At 43.8% G+C, this 20,547-nt stretch overlaps 1 protein-coding gene across 2 annotated transcripts in view; it reads right to left on the bottom strand.

The window, feature by feature from the left end:
• Positions 1-5,496: 5,496 nt before the first annotated feature.
• The window catches only part of LOC121580682 (parafibromin), a 54,101-nt gene continuing 39,050 nt past the window's right edge, over positions 5,497-20,547 (bottom strand). Inside the window, exons 12-17 of one of the 2 annotated variants that reach the window (XM_041895667.2) lie at positions 13,727-13,762; positions 13,543-13,630; positions 10,975-11,136; positions 8,937-9,037; positions 6,920-7,061; positions 5,497-6,566 (exon numbers count right to left, since the gene is read on the bottom strand). In XM_041895667.2, coding sequence (XP_041751601.1) covers positions 6,530-6,566; positions 6,920-7,061; positions 8,937-9,037; positions 10,975-11,136; positions 13,543-13,630; positions 13,727-13,762 — 566 coding nt within the window. In that variant the 3' untranslated portion in view covers positions 5,497-6,529. Of the gene's footprint in view, positions 6,567-6,919; positions 7,062-8,873; positions 9,038-10,974; positions 11,137-13,542; positions 13,631-13,726; positions 13,763-20,547 lie in introns of those variants that run through there. The other variant, XM_045224661.1, reaches the window with a different exon arrangement.

Genomic DNA, 20,547 nt, shown 5'->3' with positions numbered 1-20,547 from the left:
CTTTGGTCTGATGATTTTTGGTTCCAACCGCTGTGTCTTTGTGAGACGCAGAGTAGGTGAATGGATGATATCCGCATGTGTGGTTCCCACCGTGAAGCATGGAGGAGGAGGTGTGATGGTGCTTTGCTGGTGACACTGTCAGTGACTTATTTAGAATTCAAGGCACACTTAACCAGCATGGCTACCACAGCATTCTGCAGCGATTTGCCATCCCATCTGGTTTGCGCTTAGTGGGACTATCATTTGTTTTTCAACAGGACAATGACCCAAAACACACCTCCAGGCTATGTAAGGGTAATTTGACCAAGAAGGAGAGTGATGGAGTGCTACATCAGATGACCTGGTCTCCACAATCACCCGACCTCAACTGCTGGTTGAGAGAATGCAAAGCTGTCATCAAGGCAAAGGGTGGCTACTTTGAAGAATCTAAAATATATATTTTGATTTGTTTAACTCTTTTTTGGTTACTACATGATTCCATATGTGTTATTTCATAGTTTTGATGTCTTCACTATTATTCTACAATGTAGAAATAGTAAAACTAAAGAAAAACCCTTGAATGAGTAGGTGTGTCCAAACTTTTGACTGGTACTGTTTGTTGGTAACCTGTTGTATAAAAGTGATAATGCCCTCGTGCCAATATATCCTCCAAACACCGGCTTCTCGGGCATTATCACTTAAATACAGTGCTATGAAAAAGTATTTGCCCCCTTTCTAATTTTCTCTACTTTTGCAAATTTGTGATACTGACTGTAATCAGATCTTCAACCAAAACCTAATATTATATAAAGGGAACATAAGTGAACAAATAACACAACAATTACATATTTATTTCATAAACAAAGTTATGCAACACCCAATTCCCCTGTGTGAAAAACGAATTGCCCCCTTACACTCAATAACTGGTTGTGCCACCTTTAGCTGTAATGACTCCAACCAAATGCTTCCTGTAGTTGTTGATCAGTCTCTCACGTCGCTGTGGAGGAATTTTGGCCCACTCTTCCATGCAGAACTGCTTTAACTCAGTGACGTGTGGGTTTTCAAGCATGAACTGCTCGTTTCAAGTCCTGCCACAACATCTCAATTGGGATTAGGTCTGGACTTTGACTAGGCCATTCTAAAACCAATTTGTTGCTTTTTAGCAATTTTCATGTAGAAGCATCCCCAAACCATCACACCACCACCACCATGCTTGACCTTTGGTATGATGTTCTTACTGTGGAATGCAAAGGTCAAGCATGGTGGTGGTGGTGTGATGGTTTGGGGATGCTTTGCTGCCTCAGGACCTGGACAACTTGCCTTAATAGAAGGAACCATGAATTCTGCTCTGTATCAGATAATTCTACAGGAGAATGTCAGACCATCTGTCTGTGAGCTGAAGCTGAAGCGCAGCTGGGTCATGCAGCAAGACAATGATCCAAAACAAACAATCAAGTCTACATGGAAATTGCTAAAAAGAAACAAATTGGAAGTTTTGGAATGGCCTAGTCAAAGTCCAGACCTAATCCCAATTGAGATGTTGTGGCAGGACTTGAAACGAGCAGTTCATGCTTAAAAACCCACACGTCACTGAGTTAAAGCAGTTCTGCATGGAAGAGTGGGCCAAAATTCCTCCACAGCGACGTGAGAGACTGATCAACAACTACAGGAAGCATTTGGTTGGAGTCATTGCAGCTAAAGGTGGCACAACCAGTTATAGAGTGTAAGGGGGCAATTATTTTTTCACACAGGGGAATTGGGTGTTGCATAACTTTGTTTATGAAATAAATATGTAATTGTTGTGTTATTTGATCACTTATCTTCCCTTTATCTACTATTAGGTTTTGGTTGAAGATCTGATAACATTCAGTATCACAAATATGCAAAAGTAGAGAAAATTAGAAAGGGGGCAAATACTTTTTCATAGCACTGTACATAATGAGCATCCAGATAGTGCAGCTGTTGCTAGGCAACACAATAATCAGATAGACAAACTGACCCGGGCCGTCTCCTCCTTGGCTACTATGTTGCAATATTAATATTCTCGGAGGTGCCTTGTTGATACAAAATGTTTCAATATTCTCTGAGCCGCCTCGTTCATTGATACAATGCTTCAATATTTGCATAATGTTTTCCTTCCCTGCCGCGAATAATGCACACAGGCAAATGCAAAAATGAGCTGGGCGCACACATTAGGAAAATCTCTGAATGCATGGCAACAACTTCGGTGGGAAGCGCACGAGACAATGACTGTCATAGTAGACTGTATGCACCGTTCCACAAGGGTGGCTTCATATAGCCTATAGCAGGGGGTCTGCAACCTTTTTCATATGAGTACCAATTTACAATTGATCCTACCATCTCTAAAGATCTGCGTGCCAGTTATGATTTTCATACACAGTTGAAATCAGAAGTTTACATACACTTAGGTTGGAGTCATTAAAACTAGTTTTTCAACCACTCCACAAATTTCTTCTTAAACTATAGTTTTGGCAAGTCAGTTACGACATCTACTTTGTGCATGACACGTAATTTTTCCAACAATTGTTTACAGACAGATTATTTCACTTATAATTCACTGTATCACAATTCCAGTGGGTCAGAAGTTTACATACACTTAGTTGACTGTGCCTTTAAACAGCTTGGAAAATTCCAGAAAATGATGTCATGGCTTTAGAAGCTTCTGATAGGCTAATTGACATCATTTGAGTCAATTGGAGGTGTACCTGTGGATGTATTTCAAGGCCTACCTTCAAACTCAGTGCCTCTTTGCTTGACATCATGGGAAAATCAAAGAAATCAGCCAAGACCTCAGTCTGGTTCATCCTTGGGAGCAATTTCCAAACGCCTGAAGGTACCACGTTCATCTGTACAAACAATAGTACGCAAGTATAAACACCATGGGACCACGCAGCAGTCATACCGCTCAGGAAGGAGATGCGTTCTGTCTCCTAGAGATGAACATACTTTGATGCGAAAAGTGCAAATCAATCCCAGAACAAGGACCTTGTGAAGGTGCTGGAGGAAACGGGTACAAAAGTATTTATATCCACAGTAAAACGAGTCCTATATCGACATAACCCGAAAGGCCGCTCAGCAAGGAAGAAGCTACTGCTCCAAAACCGCCATAACAAAAGCCAGACTATGGTCTGCAACTGCAGATGGGGACAAAGATCGTACTTTTTGGAGAAATATCCTCTGGTCTGATTAAACAAAAATATAACTGTTTGGCCATAATGACCATCGTTATGTTTGGAGGAAAAAGGGGGGCTTGCAAGCCGAAGAACACCATCCCAACCGTGAAGGACGGGGGTGGCAGCATCATGCTGTGGGGGTGCTTTGCTGCAGGAGGGACTGGTGCACTTCACAAGATAGATGGCATAATGAGGAAGGAAAATTATGTGGATATATTGAAGCAACATCTCAAGACATCAGTCAGGAAGTTAAAGCTTGGTCGCAAATGGGTCTTCCAAATGGACAATGACGCCAAGAATACTTCCAAAGTTGTGGCAAAATGGCTTAAGGACAACAAAGTCAAGGTATTGGAGTGGCCATCACAAAGCCCTGACCTCAATCCTACACAACATTTGTGGGCAGAACTGAAAAAGCGTGTGCGAGCAAGGAGGCCTACAAACCTGACTCAGTTACACCAGCTCTGTCAGGAGGAATGGGCCAAAATTCACCCAACTTATTGTTTGAAGCTTGTGGAAGGCTACCCAAAACGTTTGACCCAAGTTAAACAATTTAAAGGCAATGGTACCAAATACTAATTGAGTGTATCTAAACTTCTGACCCACTAGGAATGTGATGAAAGAAATAAAAGCTGAAATAAATCACTCTCTACTATTATTCTGACATTTCACATTCTTAAAATAAAGTGGTGATCCTAATTTACCTAAGACCGGGAATTTTTACTAGGATTAAATGTCAGGAATTGTGAAAATCTGAGTTTAAATGTATTTGGCTAAGGTGTATGTAAACTTTCGACTTCAACTGTAAGCATTGTAGGCTACTTACTCAACGGTGCCCAAAAAACGTCTAACTGTCCACAAACTGAATAATTCTAGCTAGCTACTAGACATAGACGCTGTCAATTCAGCCACACGCCACGGAGCTCCACTATGCCTACCTGTACCGAGGCACTGTCCATTCAGCGGTGCTGAAATCACATGCGCGGCCTTAATGTGCAGATTTTTCTTTTGCATTTCATGATTTTTTTAAATTCCTTGTTCGAGTTTGTTTATCTTCATGCGTCCTTGTCAATTGTACCCCTAAGTAAGTCCTTTGATGTATGCCTTTTATTTCAATGCATGATCTGCCATAGTTTGCATTCACATTCAGCGGTTTTATGCTCCGGTTACTTTCACATTGATGTCGGTATTTGAAGTCGGCCTTGAGACCTTATAGCATGCAATATGCATCCATTTCATGTTGCACTGTATGCGCTGTTCCACAAGTAACTGAGTATGTATGAGGAGGTAAAGTAGTACATTGTACATGCCACTCTAGACATTTAAACCTAATATAAACGTAATATTGCGGTGATAATTCATGTCTGCGGTAATTTGTTTGTTTTTGCTGTTCTCCAAATAGCATTTAGAGTTTTTAAATGATGTAGAACTACATTAAATACGCTTCAACTGATACCACCCCAGTTTAGCTGAACTGACGCCACGGATATAAAGCATCTGCCCCACACTTCAGGTGAGCAAGAAATATTTCTGACCAACTCCACTCCTGGATTTAACCTGGTCAATATAATGTGTTAATGTTGTTACTTACCTCTGTGCTGCTGGGAGTTGTTTCTAAACATGTTTCTGAGTTATGACTCAACATTCCTACCTATTTAGGAGATTATTCATGAAAATGTGTATCATCGTACCAACGATGGTCACCGACTGTGGCTCTGCCACTGATGAGTTCAGATCCCCAATTTCGAAAACTCCCCCGAGTCAATCAATCTTGATTTGGTCAGGTCACCTTCACAGGAGGATCACGTTCCATAATAACATAACCACAGAGAGAGTGGCTGGTCATCTATTACACCAGCGTAATATACATTAGTGCACATGGAATCACTTAGAATGGCGCTGCAATGTATAGCAGGTGTTTTACAGGCTCCTGACCAATTCGGGTATTTTTGTGTGTTTTTTTATTGCTCCATTTTCTTCTCTGCATTGTTGGGAAGGGCCCGTAAAAACTTCACTCTTAGTCTACCTATGCCTGTTGTTTACGAAGCATGTGACTAATACAATTTGATGTCATAGCAAAACATTTAAAGGAAGACAAGCGTTTCATATTGGACAAGTGCAGGAAGTCCCTTTATGGTTTGTCTCTTTTCTCTCCGTTTTGCGTCTAATGAATAGGACCCAGAGACATGGCTCTGAGCTTACAGGAAGACTGATCTGCTGTCTCTCCCCCCTCCACTCCAACACTACTACCTGGTTGTGTTCCATTTAGGTGGGCCCATCTCTGCGTGGTAAAGGCAGAAGTTAACAGCAACACAAACAAGACCCATTCCTCTACCAGCTTTTATGATCCATTTGCACTGTGAACACATAAGGAAATGTTCGCCATCATTCCTTTCATTTACACAACACACACCCCAAAAAAATAATAAAAAAAATAAAAAAAAATACATGGACCAGAGATTGAACTAGACTGTGGACTGAAAAATGTGAACGCATCAACACTACTAGATCATAAAAGAGCTTTGTTATGCATCAATAATAAGACTAGCTTCTTTGAGTTTCTTAAAAGTCTGTTCAGAAAGTTTGGCTCTAATTTCATCATATATACATTTCGATCGCATGGAACATCACTTAGATGCTACAGGGCTGCATCATAGTGCCCAAAAGCCAGTTTTAGCATGGGCAGCTTTTGACCCTATATATGGAGTAGGGTGCCATTTGGGATGCACACTAGAATGAAAAAAAAAAGAAAAGAAAAAAAGAGACAAATATTCCATTCGTAAGAAAGTAAAAACACCGGAAAATGAAACTGACAGAGGTCTCATATCCCTTATGGTTAGCAGTGATTTTAATTTGTACCACCAGATTTCCAAAGGGCTTCTCAGCCAGCTCATGTTTCACATGGAATGTACAGGATCCATTTCACAAAAGGAAATAATACCAGAAGTTGTTTCTTCTCTCACCATCTACCCATCCCCCTCTTCCGCTCTCTCCATCTCGCTCTCTCTTCAACCTCGGTCTCCACAGTAAGACGCTCTGCTGTTAGAAAATAGTTTTGATATATCGTTTTTTTACATTAGAACTTGAAAAAACATTGGAAGCTCCAACTTCCTCTCCCAATGTCCAGAGTGACATCCTGCATCTGCTGCTTGTAACTATGGAGACCAGGTAGAAGGTATTTTCCTGACGGACTAGCTGAACACAGGGGCTTATTCTGGGACCCCAATGTGCTGGTAGGGTGCCCATTCTCTTCTAGTGGTAGTCCTGGTGGTGAGGAGGAGGGGGGGGGCTAGGTTTGGGGCAGGGGGTTTATAAATGCCTTGACGGGACCTGTGGAGGGAGGAGGCCGCGGTCCAGGCTCAGAACCTCAGGTGGGACTTGTGTTTTACCATGTATCTGTAGGTGGAACAGGAAGAGAATGTGTGGTCAGAAGGACCTCATGCATTCTACAACGTCATCTTATTCAAATACACTGTACATCCCAACTGTTTCTAACCCCAGGGAATATGAAGTAGAAACATTTACAGATAGGTTATTTAACTCCATGTACATGAGTGCTAAAATGTACAATAAACCATCTACACATTAGATGTTTTCTCTCTCTTTTTCCTTAAGTATTTTTCCCCAGACATTTTATTGAAAATATAGCCCAGTATAGAGGGAAAGGAGGAGAGGTTACATGACGGAGGAGAGGTGGGTTTAATATCGACCCCATTGCGTCACGAGCACACGCGCTTTCAAAAACACACCTGTCGAGGGTCTCCCAGAACTTCAGGAACATGGGCCGGTCCAGATGGCGCTTGTGGTGGCTCAGCTCCAGCACGGTCACGTCCCACTTCTGAACGTTGGGGTCCATCTTCTGCTCGTCATACTTCAGATGGAAGGCTCGGACTGCAGGGCGACCACAACCACACATGGTCTATTAGGTAGGACTAACACTAGTTGAGACTTGGGTTGTACAGGTTAGCTTGCAAATATGCATTAACCTAAGTCCAGTTCATTGAACAGGTATACAGTGGGGGGAAAACAAGTATTTAGTCAGCCACCAATTGTGCAAGTTCTCCCACTTAAAAAGATGAGAGAGGCCTGTAATTTTCATCATAGGTACACGTCAACTATGACAGACAAAATGAGAAAAAAAATGTTTTAATGAATTTATTTGCTAATTATGGTGGAAAATAAGTATTTGGTCAATAACAAAAGTTTCTCAATACTTTGTTATATACCCTTTGTTGGCAATGACACAGGTAAAACATTTTCTGTAAGTCTTCACAAGGTTTTCATACACTGTTGCTGGTATTTTGGCCCATTCCTCCATGCAGATCTCCTCTAGAGCAGTGATGTTTTGGGGCTGTCGCTGGGCAACACGGACTTTCAACTCCCTCCAAAGATTTTCTATGGGGTTGAGATCTGGAGACTGGCTAGGCCACTCCAGGACCTTGAAATGCTTCTTACGAAGCCACTCCTTCGTTGCCCAGGCGGTGTGTTTGGGATCATTGTCATGCTGAAAGACCCAGCCACGTTTCATCTTCAATGCCCTTGCTGATGGAAGGAGGTTTTCACTCAAAATCTCACGATACATGGCCCCATTCATTCTTTCCTTTACACAGATCAGTCGTCCTGGTCCCTTTGCAGAAAAACAGCCCCAAAGCATGATGTTTCCACCCCCATGCTTCACAGTAGGTATGGTGTTCTTTGGATGCAACTCAGCATTCTTTGTCCTCCAAACACGACCGAGTTGAGTTTTTACCAAAAAGTTCTATTTTGGTTTCATCTGACCATATGACATTCTCCCCAATCCTCTTCTGGATCATCCAAATGCACTCTAGCAAACTTCAGACGGGCCTGGACATGTACTGGCTTAAGCAGGGGGACACGTCTGGCACTGCAGGATTTGAGTCCCTGGCGGCGAAGTGTGTTACTGATGGTAGGCTTTGTTACTTTGGTCCCAGCTCTCTGCAGGTCATTCACTAGGTCCCCCCCGTGTGGTTCTGGGATTTTTGCTCACCGTTCTTGTGATCATTTTGACCCCCCGGGGTGAGATCTTGCGTGGAGCCCCAGATCGAGGGAGATTATCAGTGGTCTTGTATGTCTTCCATTTCCTAATAATTTCTCCCACAGTTGATTTCTTCAAACCAAGCTGCTTACCTATTGCAGATTCAGTCTTCCCAGCCTGGTGCAGGTCTACAATTTTGTTTCTGGTGTCCTTTGACAGCTCTTTGGTCTTGGCCATAGTGGAGTTTGGAGTGTGACTGTTTGAGGTTGTGGACAGGTGTCTTTTATACTGATAACAAGTTCAAACAGGTGCCATTAATACAGGTAACGAGTGGAGGACAGAGGAGCCTCTTAAAGAAGAAGTTACAGGTCTGTGAGAGCCAGAAATCTTGCTTGTTTGTAGGTGACCAAATACTTATTTTCCACCATAATTTGTAAATAAATTCATAAAAAATCCTACAATGTGATTTTCTGGATTTATTTTTCTCATTTTGTCTGTCATAGTTGACGTGTACCTATGATGAAAATTACAGGCCTCTCTCATTTTTTTAAGTGGGAGAACTTGCACAATTGGTGGCTGACTAAATACTTTTTTCCCCCACTGTAACAGGTTAGGAGCCAAAGACCCGTATGGGTGGCACGTTACTTTAACTGGGTAACCATAGTAATTATCAGTAGTTACCTGTAACAAGAAATATATTCAATTACCTTGTCAAAAGTGCTACTCCTGTGTGTATAAAAACAAGTGAAGAGAAACGGGAGGAATCTCACTTTTAGCGAAAATGTCCACAGGAGATCCGTCAGGCAACAGCCAAGGCCAACCCTTGAACTGCCAGGCTGGGCCCTGCACGAACACAGCCACCACACGATCCCTGCACAACACAAAGTCAATATCAACTTTCTAACCCTGGCAGACATTCTGATTGCAGATTGTGGGTGAATTTTTCAAGGGGCGGCAGATAGCTGAGTGTTGGGCCAGTGACCGAAAGGTTGCTAGTTCGAATCCCCGAGCTGACAAGGTGAAAAATCCGCCGCTGTGCTCGTGAGCAAGGCACTTAACCCTAATTGCTCCAGGGTCGCCGTTGATAATGGCAGAACCTGGCCGTGACCCCACTCTCCGAGGGCGTCTCAGGGGGAGTTGGAATATGAAGAAAAAAGAAATTCACACATGCGTAGTAATACACACTTTTACATGTGTGAAATAGGACACATAAGCACCCACCAAATTATTATTACAAACTGGGTGGTTCGAGCCCTGAATGCTGATTGGCTGACATCCATGGTATATCAGACTGTATACCATGGGTATGACAAAACATTTATTTTTACTGCTCTAATTATGTTGGTAACCAGTTTATAATAGCAATAAGGCACCTCAAGGCCAGAGAAGGTGTGATATATGGCCAATATACCACGGCTAAGGGCTGTGTCCAGGCACTCTGGACTGCGTCGTGCATAAGAACAGCCCTTAGCCGTGGTATATTGGCCAGATACCACACCTTCTCTGGCCTTATTGCTTATTTATAAGCCTCAGAAACCCAATACAACCAAATCATACAAAATGTACCATGTGGCAATTTGTTTTGGGACTAAGACAACCATGGGTCGCATAAAAAATTTAATACAAATCGGCTCACAGGCCACATCTGGCCCAGGGGGCCGTAGGTTTGAGACTCCCGGTGTATGGCTATTCAAACAAGACAGGCTGCCTCCCGTGGCTGCTTGTTTATAGTGCCCAGGCCACACAAACCAAGCACCGCCCCCCGCCACTCAAGCAGGCAGCACACAGTTCGTCCACGCTGTTTATTCTCTCAGCATTACATTTACGTCATTTAGCAGACGCTCTTATCCAGAGCGACTTACAAATTGGATGCTGTCAATTCATGCACTCCACACATTCTTCCAAAACAAGAATGATGCTGCTTTCCACATTGCTTCTAAATATGAATGTTTTCTCTATTATACTATTAGTTTGTGTATCTTGCTCTATGCAAAACACGAGTTCGTTAAAGGAAGCTGGCATGTGCCGAAAATAATGCTAATCGCTAACTAGCTAGCTAAATGCCATTTAGCTAAACGTAATAGCTAGGGCAAAGCAAACGTTAGCTCTAATACAGGTTGCTACTAGTGGTGGTGTAGATCAGCATGTTGTTTGTGCAACGGCATGTTCTGAATCAGATAGCCTATTCTAAAATCTTTGTCTAAATGCTATTCAAATGTGATTAGAGTCCCATGGGAAACACTGACCAACACTTTGGTTCCTACCCTGACATAACTCCTACCTGGCTTTTTCATTTGTTGTCATGCCAAACACCAACCATATAATTATATTTCTATGATTCAAACAGTTCACCCCAGTGTTTTGATCTATATCACAAGTCAAATCGTAATATATGGTTTCAAAAATAATAATAAATCGCAATTAGATTTTTTCCCCCAAATCGTGCAGCCCTACTAACAACCTGGTAACTTTACCAGTATATGCAAACATTTGGTGGGTATGGCACAGAAGGAAAGGAAAATGGATACCTGCTTCAAAAATATCTGCTTCAAAAGTAAGTAGGATTCCTATAGGCCCAATGTAGGCAATATCTCAATCAATTAAAAACATATATTTTTCTGGTGCTCCTACATTTTTGTGTGGTGCTCCTAACTTTTCTAAGTTAGGCGCACCAGTGCTACTAATGAAACATGTTAATTTAGAGCCCTGTGTAGTCATGTACAGTCCTGGTGACTCGGGGCTGGTCGATGATATAGAGTGGAACATATGTATGGAAGATTACAAATATGTCCGGTGGTGGTGACTCACCAGTCCTGCGGCGCTAGTTTGAGGGGCTGGTCGATGACCCTGTAGGGCACGGTGACGCTGAGCGTTGCCCCCCCGGGCTGGATCTGGTCCTTACGTCTCTGGAGCAGCACCTCGTTGTCCCGCTGGATGCCCTGCTTCTTCTTCTCCTCTGAGGTCACAAACCTGACAGACAAAGGTAAAAATGGAGGTTTAAAAAAAAAAGAAATTAAAAAAGGGTTGGTTTGTGTGTTGATCAAAATCAAAATTGCCTGATGTCAATGGGAGATATGCACATCTTTAGGATTTGGTCAATATCAATGCAGTATGAGAGGATGTCAGAAAGCAGCAATTACTGATTCCTGAGAAATCTTATCCCTGACGCATGTATAACCAAGTTCAAGGATGCATTACTGTTATCAACTGTTCTTCAGAAAGGGGGGCAAAGCTAAAAATAAGTCTCTTTTGGGATGATGAAGGTGACCTATAGCTTTATGGATATATGCAAATCTCAAAGGCATTTTAATTCTAATTTACATTTACATTTACATTTTAGTCATTTAGCAGACGCTCTTATCCAGAGCGACTTACAGTTAGTGAATACATATTTTTTTATACTGGCCCCCTGTGGGAATCAAACCCACAACCCTGGCGTTGCAAACGCCATGCTCTATCAACTGAGCTACATCCCTGCCGGCCATTCCCTCCCCTACCCTGGACGACGCTGGGCCAATTGTGCGCCGCCCCATGGGTCTCCCGGTCACACAATGAAGTAAAGTGTTTTTGGAATTGATTTTATACATATGAAGAATTGGTAGTAGTGGTCTCTTGAGGACAAATGTTGCCGACTTGGGTGTGATTATAAGATCAAGTTACTAAATGTCCCAAATAATGAAGTCTTATTACTCATTTCCAGCACTTATTTTATTTATAGCCCAGCCTGAATGGTTTCCACTTGGCCGTCATTCGTTCCAGCCTCTACCTTTAAAGCCCTCCGTTGTCTCCCTAGCATGCTAACAAAAAAAAACCCAAGTCCTATCTTTTCCCAGTCACACTAAATCTATAGCCTACATAACAAAACAACAAAAATACATCCCCCGTAGGGTTGTTTCAGTTTTTTGCCTGTTTTGAAACTTGGCAGCTGCTAGCACGCTAGCCTCTCCATACACAAAATAAGACGTACCGTGAGTGCCCTGGCCATTCGTAGCCCTAGTATTTAATGTATCAAAAATGTCCGTAAGTTATTCTTGACCAAATGTGCAGCTCCTGCTCTTTCGTTTTGGAGAACCAGTTTCTTGACCTCCTTATGTTTATTCTCTTTGACATAAGGCCATTAACAAGTGCTCATTAAACAAGATCCCTAATAAAAACAACCCTGTTTTTAAGACACTATGACCTCAGGCAACAGGCTGGCTTAGTAGCCAATAGCTATGTGCAGCTATGGTAGCAATGTTTCTAAGGAGCTGTCATGTGTTCGCAAAGCAGGGGGCGTTTCTAATGAGCGGTCATGTGTTCACAGAGCAGGGGGCGTTTCTAATGAGCGGTCATGTGTTCACAGAGCAGGGGGCGTTTCAAAGGAGCGGTCATGTGTTCACAGAGCAGGGGGCGTTTCTAAGGAGCGGTCATGTGTTCACAGAGCAGGGGGCGTTTCAAAGGAGCGGTCATGTGTTCACAGAGCAGGGGGCGTTTCTAAGGAGCGGTCATGTGTTCACAGAGCAGGGGGCGTTTCTAAGGAGCGGTCATGTGTTCACAGAGCAGGGGGCGTTTATAAGGAGCGGTCATGTGTTCACAGAGCAGGGGGCGTTTCTAATGAGCAGTCATGTGTTCACAGAGCAGGGGGCGTTTCTAAGGAGCGATCATGTGTTCACAGAGCAGGGGGCGTTTCTAAGGAGCAGTCATGTGTTCACAGAGCAGAGCAGGGGGTGGGTAGCTAGACCCTGTGTTCTGCCGTCAGTGCTCTCCCTACACCACCATGCTGCTCATCCACATAGACCCTGTGTTCTGCCGTCAGTGCTCTCTCCCTACACCACCATGCTGCTCATCCACACAGCCGGAGCCGCCACCATCTTATGACATCCAGTGATTTATGACGCCAATTAAACTGCAAAATAGCAATTACTCCACTCATGTGAAGTCTGTGTGTGTATTTATGTACGCACCTTCAATGAACACGCCGGTGTAATTCACCTTTGTGAGGTGTGGAGGTGGCGAACAATGGCAGTGTTTCATTTTGTAAGCTTCACTCGTGAAGTATTGTTATAAATCAAATAAGAATGTGAATTTGTCTTGGATACAACTTGAGGTCATGTACCTTATTAAACTTTTACCACTTTAGACAAATACATGTGCACGTTTCAACGGATAGGGTTTTGCTCAGTCAATCACCTGCTTCCTATTTAGCACTTTATGTTTGATGTATTTGTACAAAGCAGAAGACAATTAAATGATTGATAATGACCGACACCCAGCCCCACAAACAGAGTAGCATAAATACTGTGCGTGTATTGATATGATGACTTACCAGGGCTGAACACCAATAGGATTTATCCAAGTTTTTCCTATAGACTCTCTCTCTCACACCAGCCTACTTACTTGAGGTCCTGCAGGAGGTCCTTGGCATTGAGCATGGTGATGAGGGATGTGGTAGCCGCTGGAATGATGACGATGGGGGTCCTAGAGCCTGCAATGAAACAGGATCACAATATGCATTAGTTCATATATTCCCATTTAACAACATTTATCAATAACACACACACTTTGACGTAGCAGTACATACCCTTCTTTTGATTTGGTGGGGGTCTGGCTTGGGAAACTGCAGGGAGAAGGAGACATGGTATGAAACGCATTACAGAGGGAACAGCTCTGGCTTGTATTCAGCTTTCAACAGAAAGCCATAGACCAGGTAAAGCCAATGCACTGCTTTAGTGATCCAATTTAAAGTTGAAGTCGGAAGTTTACATACACCTTAGCCAAATACATTTAAACTCAGTTTTTCACAATTCCTGACATTTAATCCTAGTAAAAATTCACTGTCTTAGGTCAGTTAGGATCACCACTTTATTTTAAGAATGTGAAATGTCAGAATAATAGTAGAGAGAATGATTTATTTCAGCTTTTATTTCATTCATCACATTCCCAGTGGGTCAGAAGTTTACATACACTCAATTAGTATTTGGTAGCATTGCCTTTAAATTGTTTAACTTGGGTCAAACGTTTCGGGTAGCCTTCCACAAGCTTCCCACAATAAGTTGGGTGAATTTTGGCCCATTCCTCCTGACAGAGTTGGTGTAACTGAGTCAGGTTTGTAGGCCTCCTTGCTCGCACACGCTTTTTCAGTTCTGCCCACAGATTTTCTATAGGATTGAGGTCAGGGCTTTGGGATGGCCACTCCAATACCTTGACTTTGTTGTCCTTAAGCCATTTTGCCACAACTTTGGAGTATGCTTGGGGTTATTGTCCATTTGGAAGACCCATTTGCGACCAAGCTTTAACTTCCTGACTGATGTCTTGAGATGTTGCTTCAATATATCCACATAATTTTCCTTCCTCATGATGCCATCTATTTTGTGAAGTGCACCAGTCCCTCCTGCAGCAAAGCACCCCCACAGCATGATGCTGCCACCCCCGTGCTTCACGGTTGGGATGGTGTTCTTCGGCTTGCAAGCATCCCCCTTTTTCCTCCAAACATAACGATGGTCATTATGGCCAAATCAGACCAGAGGACATTTCGCCAAAAAGTAAGTTCTTTGTCCCCATGTGCAGTTGCAAGGTCTGGCTTTTTTTATGGCGGTTTTGGAGCAGTTGCTTCTTCCTTACTGAGCGGCCTTTCAAGTTATGTCAATATAGGACTCTTTTTGCTGTGGATATAGATACTTTTGTACCCGTTTCCTCCAGCATCTTCACATGGTCCTTTTGCACCACTCCTTCCTGAGCGGTATGACGGCTGCGTGGTCCCATGGTGTTTATACTTGCGTACTATTGTTTGTACAGATGAACGTGGTACCTTCTTTTTTATTTTATTTTCATTTTCTTATTTCACCTTTATTTAACCAGGTAAGCCAGTTGAGAACAAGTTCTCATTTACAACTGCGACCTGGCCAAGATAAAGCAAAGCAGTGCGATAAAAACAACAACAGAGTTACATATGGAATAAACAAAAACAAAACATACAGTCAATAACACAATAGAAAATCTATATACAGTGTGTGCAAATGTAGTAAGTTATGGAGGTAAGGCAAAAAATAGGCCATATTGCAAAATAATTACAATTTAGTATTAACACTGGAGTGATAGATGTGCAGAAGATGATGTGCAAGTAGAGATACTGGGGTGCAAATGAGCAAAATAAATAACAATGTAAATAACAATATGGGGATGAGGTAGTTGGGTAGGCTAATTACAGATGGGCTGTGTACAGGTGCAGTGATCGGTAAGCTGCTCTGACAACTGATGCTTAAAGTTAGTGAGGGAGATAAGAGTCTCCAGCTTCAGAGATGTTTGCAGTTCGTTCCAGTCATTTGCAGCAGAGAACTGGAAGGAACGGCGGCCAAAGGAGGTGTTGGCTTTGGGGATGACCAGTGAGATATACCTGCTGGAACGCATACTATGTGTGGGTGTTGCTATGGTGACCAATGATCTAAGATAAGGCGGGGATTTGCCTAGAAGTGATTTATAGATGACCTGGAGCCAGTGGGTTTGGCGACGAATATGTAGTGAGGGCCAGCCAACAAGAGCGTACAGGTCACAGTGGTGGGTAGTGTATGGGGCTTTGGAGACAAAACGGATGGCACTATGATAGACTACATCCAATTTGCTGAGTAGAGTGTTGGAAGCTATTTTGCAAATGACATTGCCAAAGTCAAGGATCAGTAGGATAGTCAGTTTTACGAGGGCATGTTTAGCAGCATGAGTGAAGGAGGCTTTGTTGCGAAATAGGAAGCCGGTTCTAGATTTAACTTTGGATTGGAGATGCTTAATGTGAGTCTGGAAGGAGAGTTTACGGTCTAACCAGACACCTAGGTATTTGTAGTTGTCCACATATTCTAAGTCAGACCCGCCGAGAGTAGTGATTATAGTCGGGCGGGTGGGTGCAAGCAGTGTTCGATTGAAGAGCATGCATTTGGTTTTACTAGCATTTAAGAGCAGTTGCAGGCATCTAGTTTAGATTGTAGGACGGCCGGGGTGTTAAGCATATCCCAGTTTAGGTCACCAAGCAGTACGAACTCTGAGGATAGATGGGGGGCAAGCAATTCACATATGGTGTCCAGGGCACAACTGGGGGCTGAGGGGAGTCTGTAGCAAGACTCCGCCCCCTTTGGCAGTTCTATCTAGACAGAAAATGTTGTAGTTCGGAATGGAAATTTCTGAATTTTTGGTGGCCTTCCTAAGCCAAGATTCAGACACTGCTAGAACATCAGGGTTGGCAGAGTGTGCTAACGCAGTGAATAACTCAAACTTGGGGAGGAGACTTCTGATGTTAACATGCAAGAAACCAAGGATTTTACAGTTACAGAAGTCAACAAATGATAGTGCCTGGGGGGTAGTAGTGATACTGGGGACTACAGGGCCTGGGTTAACCGCTACATCACCAGAGGAACAGAGGAGGAATAGAATAAGGATACAGCTAAAGGCTTTAAGAACTGGTCTTCTAGTGCGTTGGGTACAAAGAAAGGGGGTAGATTTCAGGGCGTTTGAAGAATAGATTCAGGGCATTATGGAAGGATATGAGTACAGTGGAGGTACACCTAAGCATTGGGTAACTATGAAAGAGATAGAGGTACCGATTGAGCCGGTCTCCGCGTGTATGGGGGGTGGGACAAAGGAGCTCTCTGAGGCTGGTTGACCTGAACTTGGGGCTCTACAGTGAAATTGTATAATAAGAACTAACCCAAACAGCAATAGGCTAGGCATATTGACATGGGAGATAGGCATAAAGCAAACACAGGTGTTATTCGAGAGGGCTAAGACAACAACTGGTAATGGCGACGAAAGTTTGGGCTGAGGCTAAACAGATAAACAGGATGGGGTACCGTGTAAAGGAACAGTCCAGCAGGCATTAGCTGTGTAGCTGAGTGATCATAAGGTCCAGTGAACAGCACTAAGTAAGTACGGGAGCAGATCGTAGGAAGCTAAAGCACAGGCGAGCAGGAGGCACCGCTGTTGATTGCGCGTGCTAGTGGGCCGGGGCTAGAAGATGGATATTCGTGGTCGGCCCAACGGGAAGCCATTTGAAACCACATCAGATGATTACGTCGGCAGACCAGGCGTGATGGATCGGCGGGGCTCCGTGTCGACACTAGGAGGTCCCGTCCGGTTGACAGAGAGGTAGATAGCCGGGAGATGGGCCTGGCTCGAGGCTAGCTCAAGGCTAACTGGTACGCAGGGAAGTGGATATTAGCCAACAACATATTAGCCAACAACAGCCATTCGGTTGCAGCTAGCTAGTTGCGATGGTCCGGTGTTAAGGTCCAGTGATTCAGTGATTCCTGCGTTTGTAAATTGCTCCCAAGGATGAACCAGACTTGTGGAGGTCTACAATTTTTGGCTGATTTCTTTTGATTTTCCCATGATGTAGGTCTCCCGAGTGGCGCAGTGGTCTAAGGCACTGCATCGCAGTGCTAGCTGTGCCACTAGAGATCCTGGTTCGAATCCAGGCTCTGTCATAGCCGGCCGCGACTGGGAGACCCATGGGGCGGCCCACAATTGGCCCAGCGTTGTCCAGGGTATGGGAGGAAATGGCCGGCAGGGATGTAGCTCAGTTGGTAGAGCATGGCGTTTGCAACGCCAGGGTTGTGGGTTTGATTCCCACGGGGGGCCAGTATGAAAAAATTAAAAAATAATAATGTATGCACTCACTAACTGTAAGTCGCTCTGGATAAGAGTGTCTGCTAAATGACTAAAAATGTAAATGTCAAGCAAAGAGGCACTGAGTTTGAAGGTAGGCCTTGAAAACATCCACAGGTACACCTCCAATTGACTCAAATTATGTCAATTAGCCTATCAGAAGCTTCTAAAGCCATGACATCATTTTCTGGAATTTTCCAAGCTGTTTAAAAGGCACAGTCAACTTAGTGTATGTTAACTTCTGACCAACTGTTGGGTTGTGGGTTCGTTTCCCACGGGAGGCCAGTATGAAAAAATGTATGCACTCACTAACTGTAAGTCGCTCTGGATAAGAGCGTCTGCTAAATGACTAAAATGTAAATGTAAATAATCTGTCTGTAAACAATTGTTGGAAAAATTACTTGTGTCATGCACAAAGTAGATGTCCTAACCAACTTGCCAAAACTATAGTTTGTTAACAAGAAATGTGTGGAGTTGTTGAAAAACGAGTTTTAATGACTCCAACCTAAGTGTATGTAAACTTCCGACTTCAACTGTAGCATCAAGTCACGTATTGCTGTTCTGTTTACCGATTTCAGTTTCACTTGTTCCGAGACACGACCTATAGCTATTTTTGTCCCCGTGCCCAAGGACTCTAAGATAACCTGCCTAAATGACTACCGACCCGTAGCACTGACGTCTGTAGCCATGAAGTGCTTTGAAAGGCTGGTCATGGCTCACATCAACAGCATTATCCCAGAAACCCTAGACCCACTCCAATTTGCATACCGCCCCAACAGATCCACAGATGATGCAATATCTATTGCACTCCACACTGCCCTTTCCCACCTGGACAAGAGGAACACCTACGTGAGAATGTTTTTCATTGACTACAGCTCAGCATTCAACACCATAGTGCCCTCTAAGCTCATCACTAAGCTAAGGATCCTGGGACTAAACACCTCCCTCTGCAACTGGATCCTGGACTTCCTGAAGGGCCGCCCCCAGGTGGTAAGGGTAGGTAACAACACATCTGCCACACTGATCCTCAACACGGGGGCCCCTCAGGGGTGCGTGCTCAGTCCCCCTCCTGTACTCTCTGTTCACCCATGACTGCATGGCCAGGCACGACTCCAACACCATCATTAAGTTTGCCGACGACACAACAGTGGTAGGCCTGATCACCGACAACGATGAGACAGCCTATAGGGAGGAGGTCAGAGACCTGGCCGTGTGGTGCCAGGACAACAACCTCTCCCTCAACGTGACCAAGACAAAGGAGATGATTGTGGACTACAGGAAAAAAAAAGAGGACTGAGCACGCCCCCCATTCTCATCGACGGGGCTGTAGTGGAACAGGTTGAGAGCTTCAAGTTCCTTGGTGTCCACATCACCAACGAACTATCATGGTCCAAACACACCAAGACAGTCGTGAAGAGGGCACGACAAAGCCTATTCCCCCTCAGGAGACTGAAAAGATTTGGCATGGGTCCTCAGATCCTCAAAAAAATTATACAGCTGCACCATCGAGAGCATCCTGACTGGTTGCATCACCGCCTGGTATGGCAACTGCTTGGCCTCCGACCGCAAGGCACTACAGAGGGTAGTGCGTACGGCCCAGTACATCACTGGGGCCAAGCTTCCTGCCATCCAGGACCTCTATACCAGGCAGTGTCAGAGGAAGGCCCTCAAAATTGTCAAAGACTCCAGCCACCCTAGTCATAGACTGTTCTCTCTGCTACCGCACGGCAAGCGGTACCAGAGTGCCAAGTCTAGGTCCAAAATACTTCTCAACAGCTTCTACCCCCAAGCCATAAGACTCCTGAACAGCTAATCATGGCTACCCGGACTATTTGCACTGCCCCCCCACCCCATCCTTTTTACGCTGCTGCTACTCTGTTAATTATTTATGCATAGTCACTTTAACTCTACCCACATGTACATATTACCTCAACTAGCCGGTGCCCCCGCACATTGACTCTGCAACGGTACCCCCCTGTATATATAGCCTCCCTACTGTTATTTTATTTTACTTCTGCTCTTTTTTTTCTCAACACTTTTTTTGTTGTTGTTTTATTTTTACTTTTTTTGTTAAAAATAAATGCACTGTTGGTTAAGGGCTGTAAGTAAGCATTTCACTGTAATGTCTGCACCTGTTGTATTCGGCGCATGTGACCAATAAAATTTTATTTTATTTTATTTGATCCTAAGTGTATGTAAACTTCCGACTTCAACTGTAGCATCAAGTCACGTATTGCTGTTCTGTTTACCGATTTCAGTGTCACTTGTTCCGAGACACGACCTATAGCTATTTTTGTCTCCGTTTGTTCAGAGGCTTGGATCCAATGAGTAGCGAGCAGCTGCTTTTGGTATGTTTTCTGTATTTCACTATAGCAAAGCAGCTCTTACTATGGTTTCTACTATGGTTTATTTTATAGTTAAAGGGCCTGTATTCACAAGGACTCTCAGATTATGAGTGCTGATCCATATATTCTTATGCATTATGCTCTGAAAGGCAAAACTGATCCTATATAAGCTCTCTAACTGAGACTATTTGTGGCGCAGTGGTCTAAGGCACTGCATCGCAGTGCTAGCTGTGCCACTAGAGATCCTGGTTCGAGTCCAGGCTCTGTCGCAGCCGGCCGCGACTGGGAGACCCATGGGCAGCGCACAATTGGTCCAGTGTCGTCCTAGGTAGGGGAGGGTTTGGCCGGCAGGGATGTGGGTTCGTTTCCCACGGGGGGCCAGTATGAAAAAAATAAAAATAAACATGTA

This window comes from Coregonus clupeaformis, chromosome 14 (assembly GCF_020615455.1).
Source record: "Coregonus clupeaformis isolate EN_2021a chromosome 14, ASM2061545v1, whole genome shotgun sequence".
Classification (NCBI taxonomy): Eukaryota; Metazoa; Chordata; class Actinopteri; order Salmoniformes; family Salmonidae; genus Coregonus; species Coregonus clupeaformis.
Note: the sequence above shows the minus strand (reverse complement) of the source record. Positions and strands in the feature narration are given on the sequence as shown.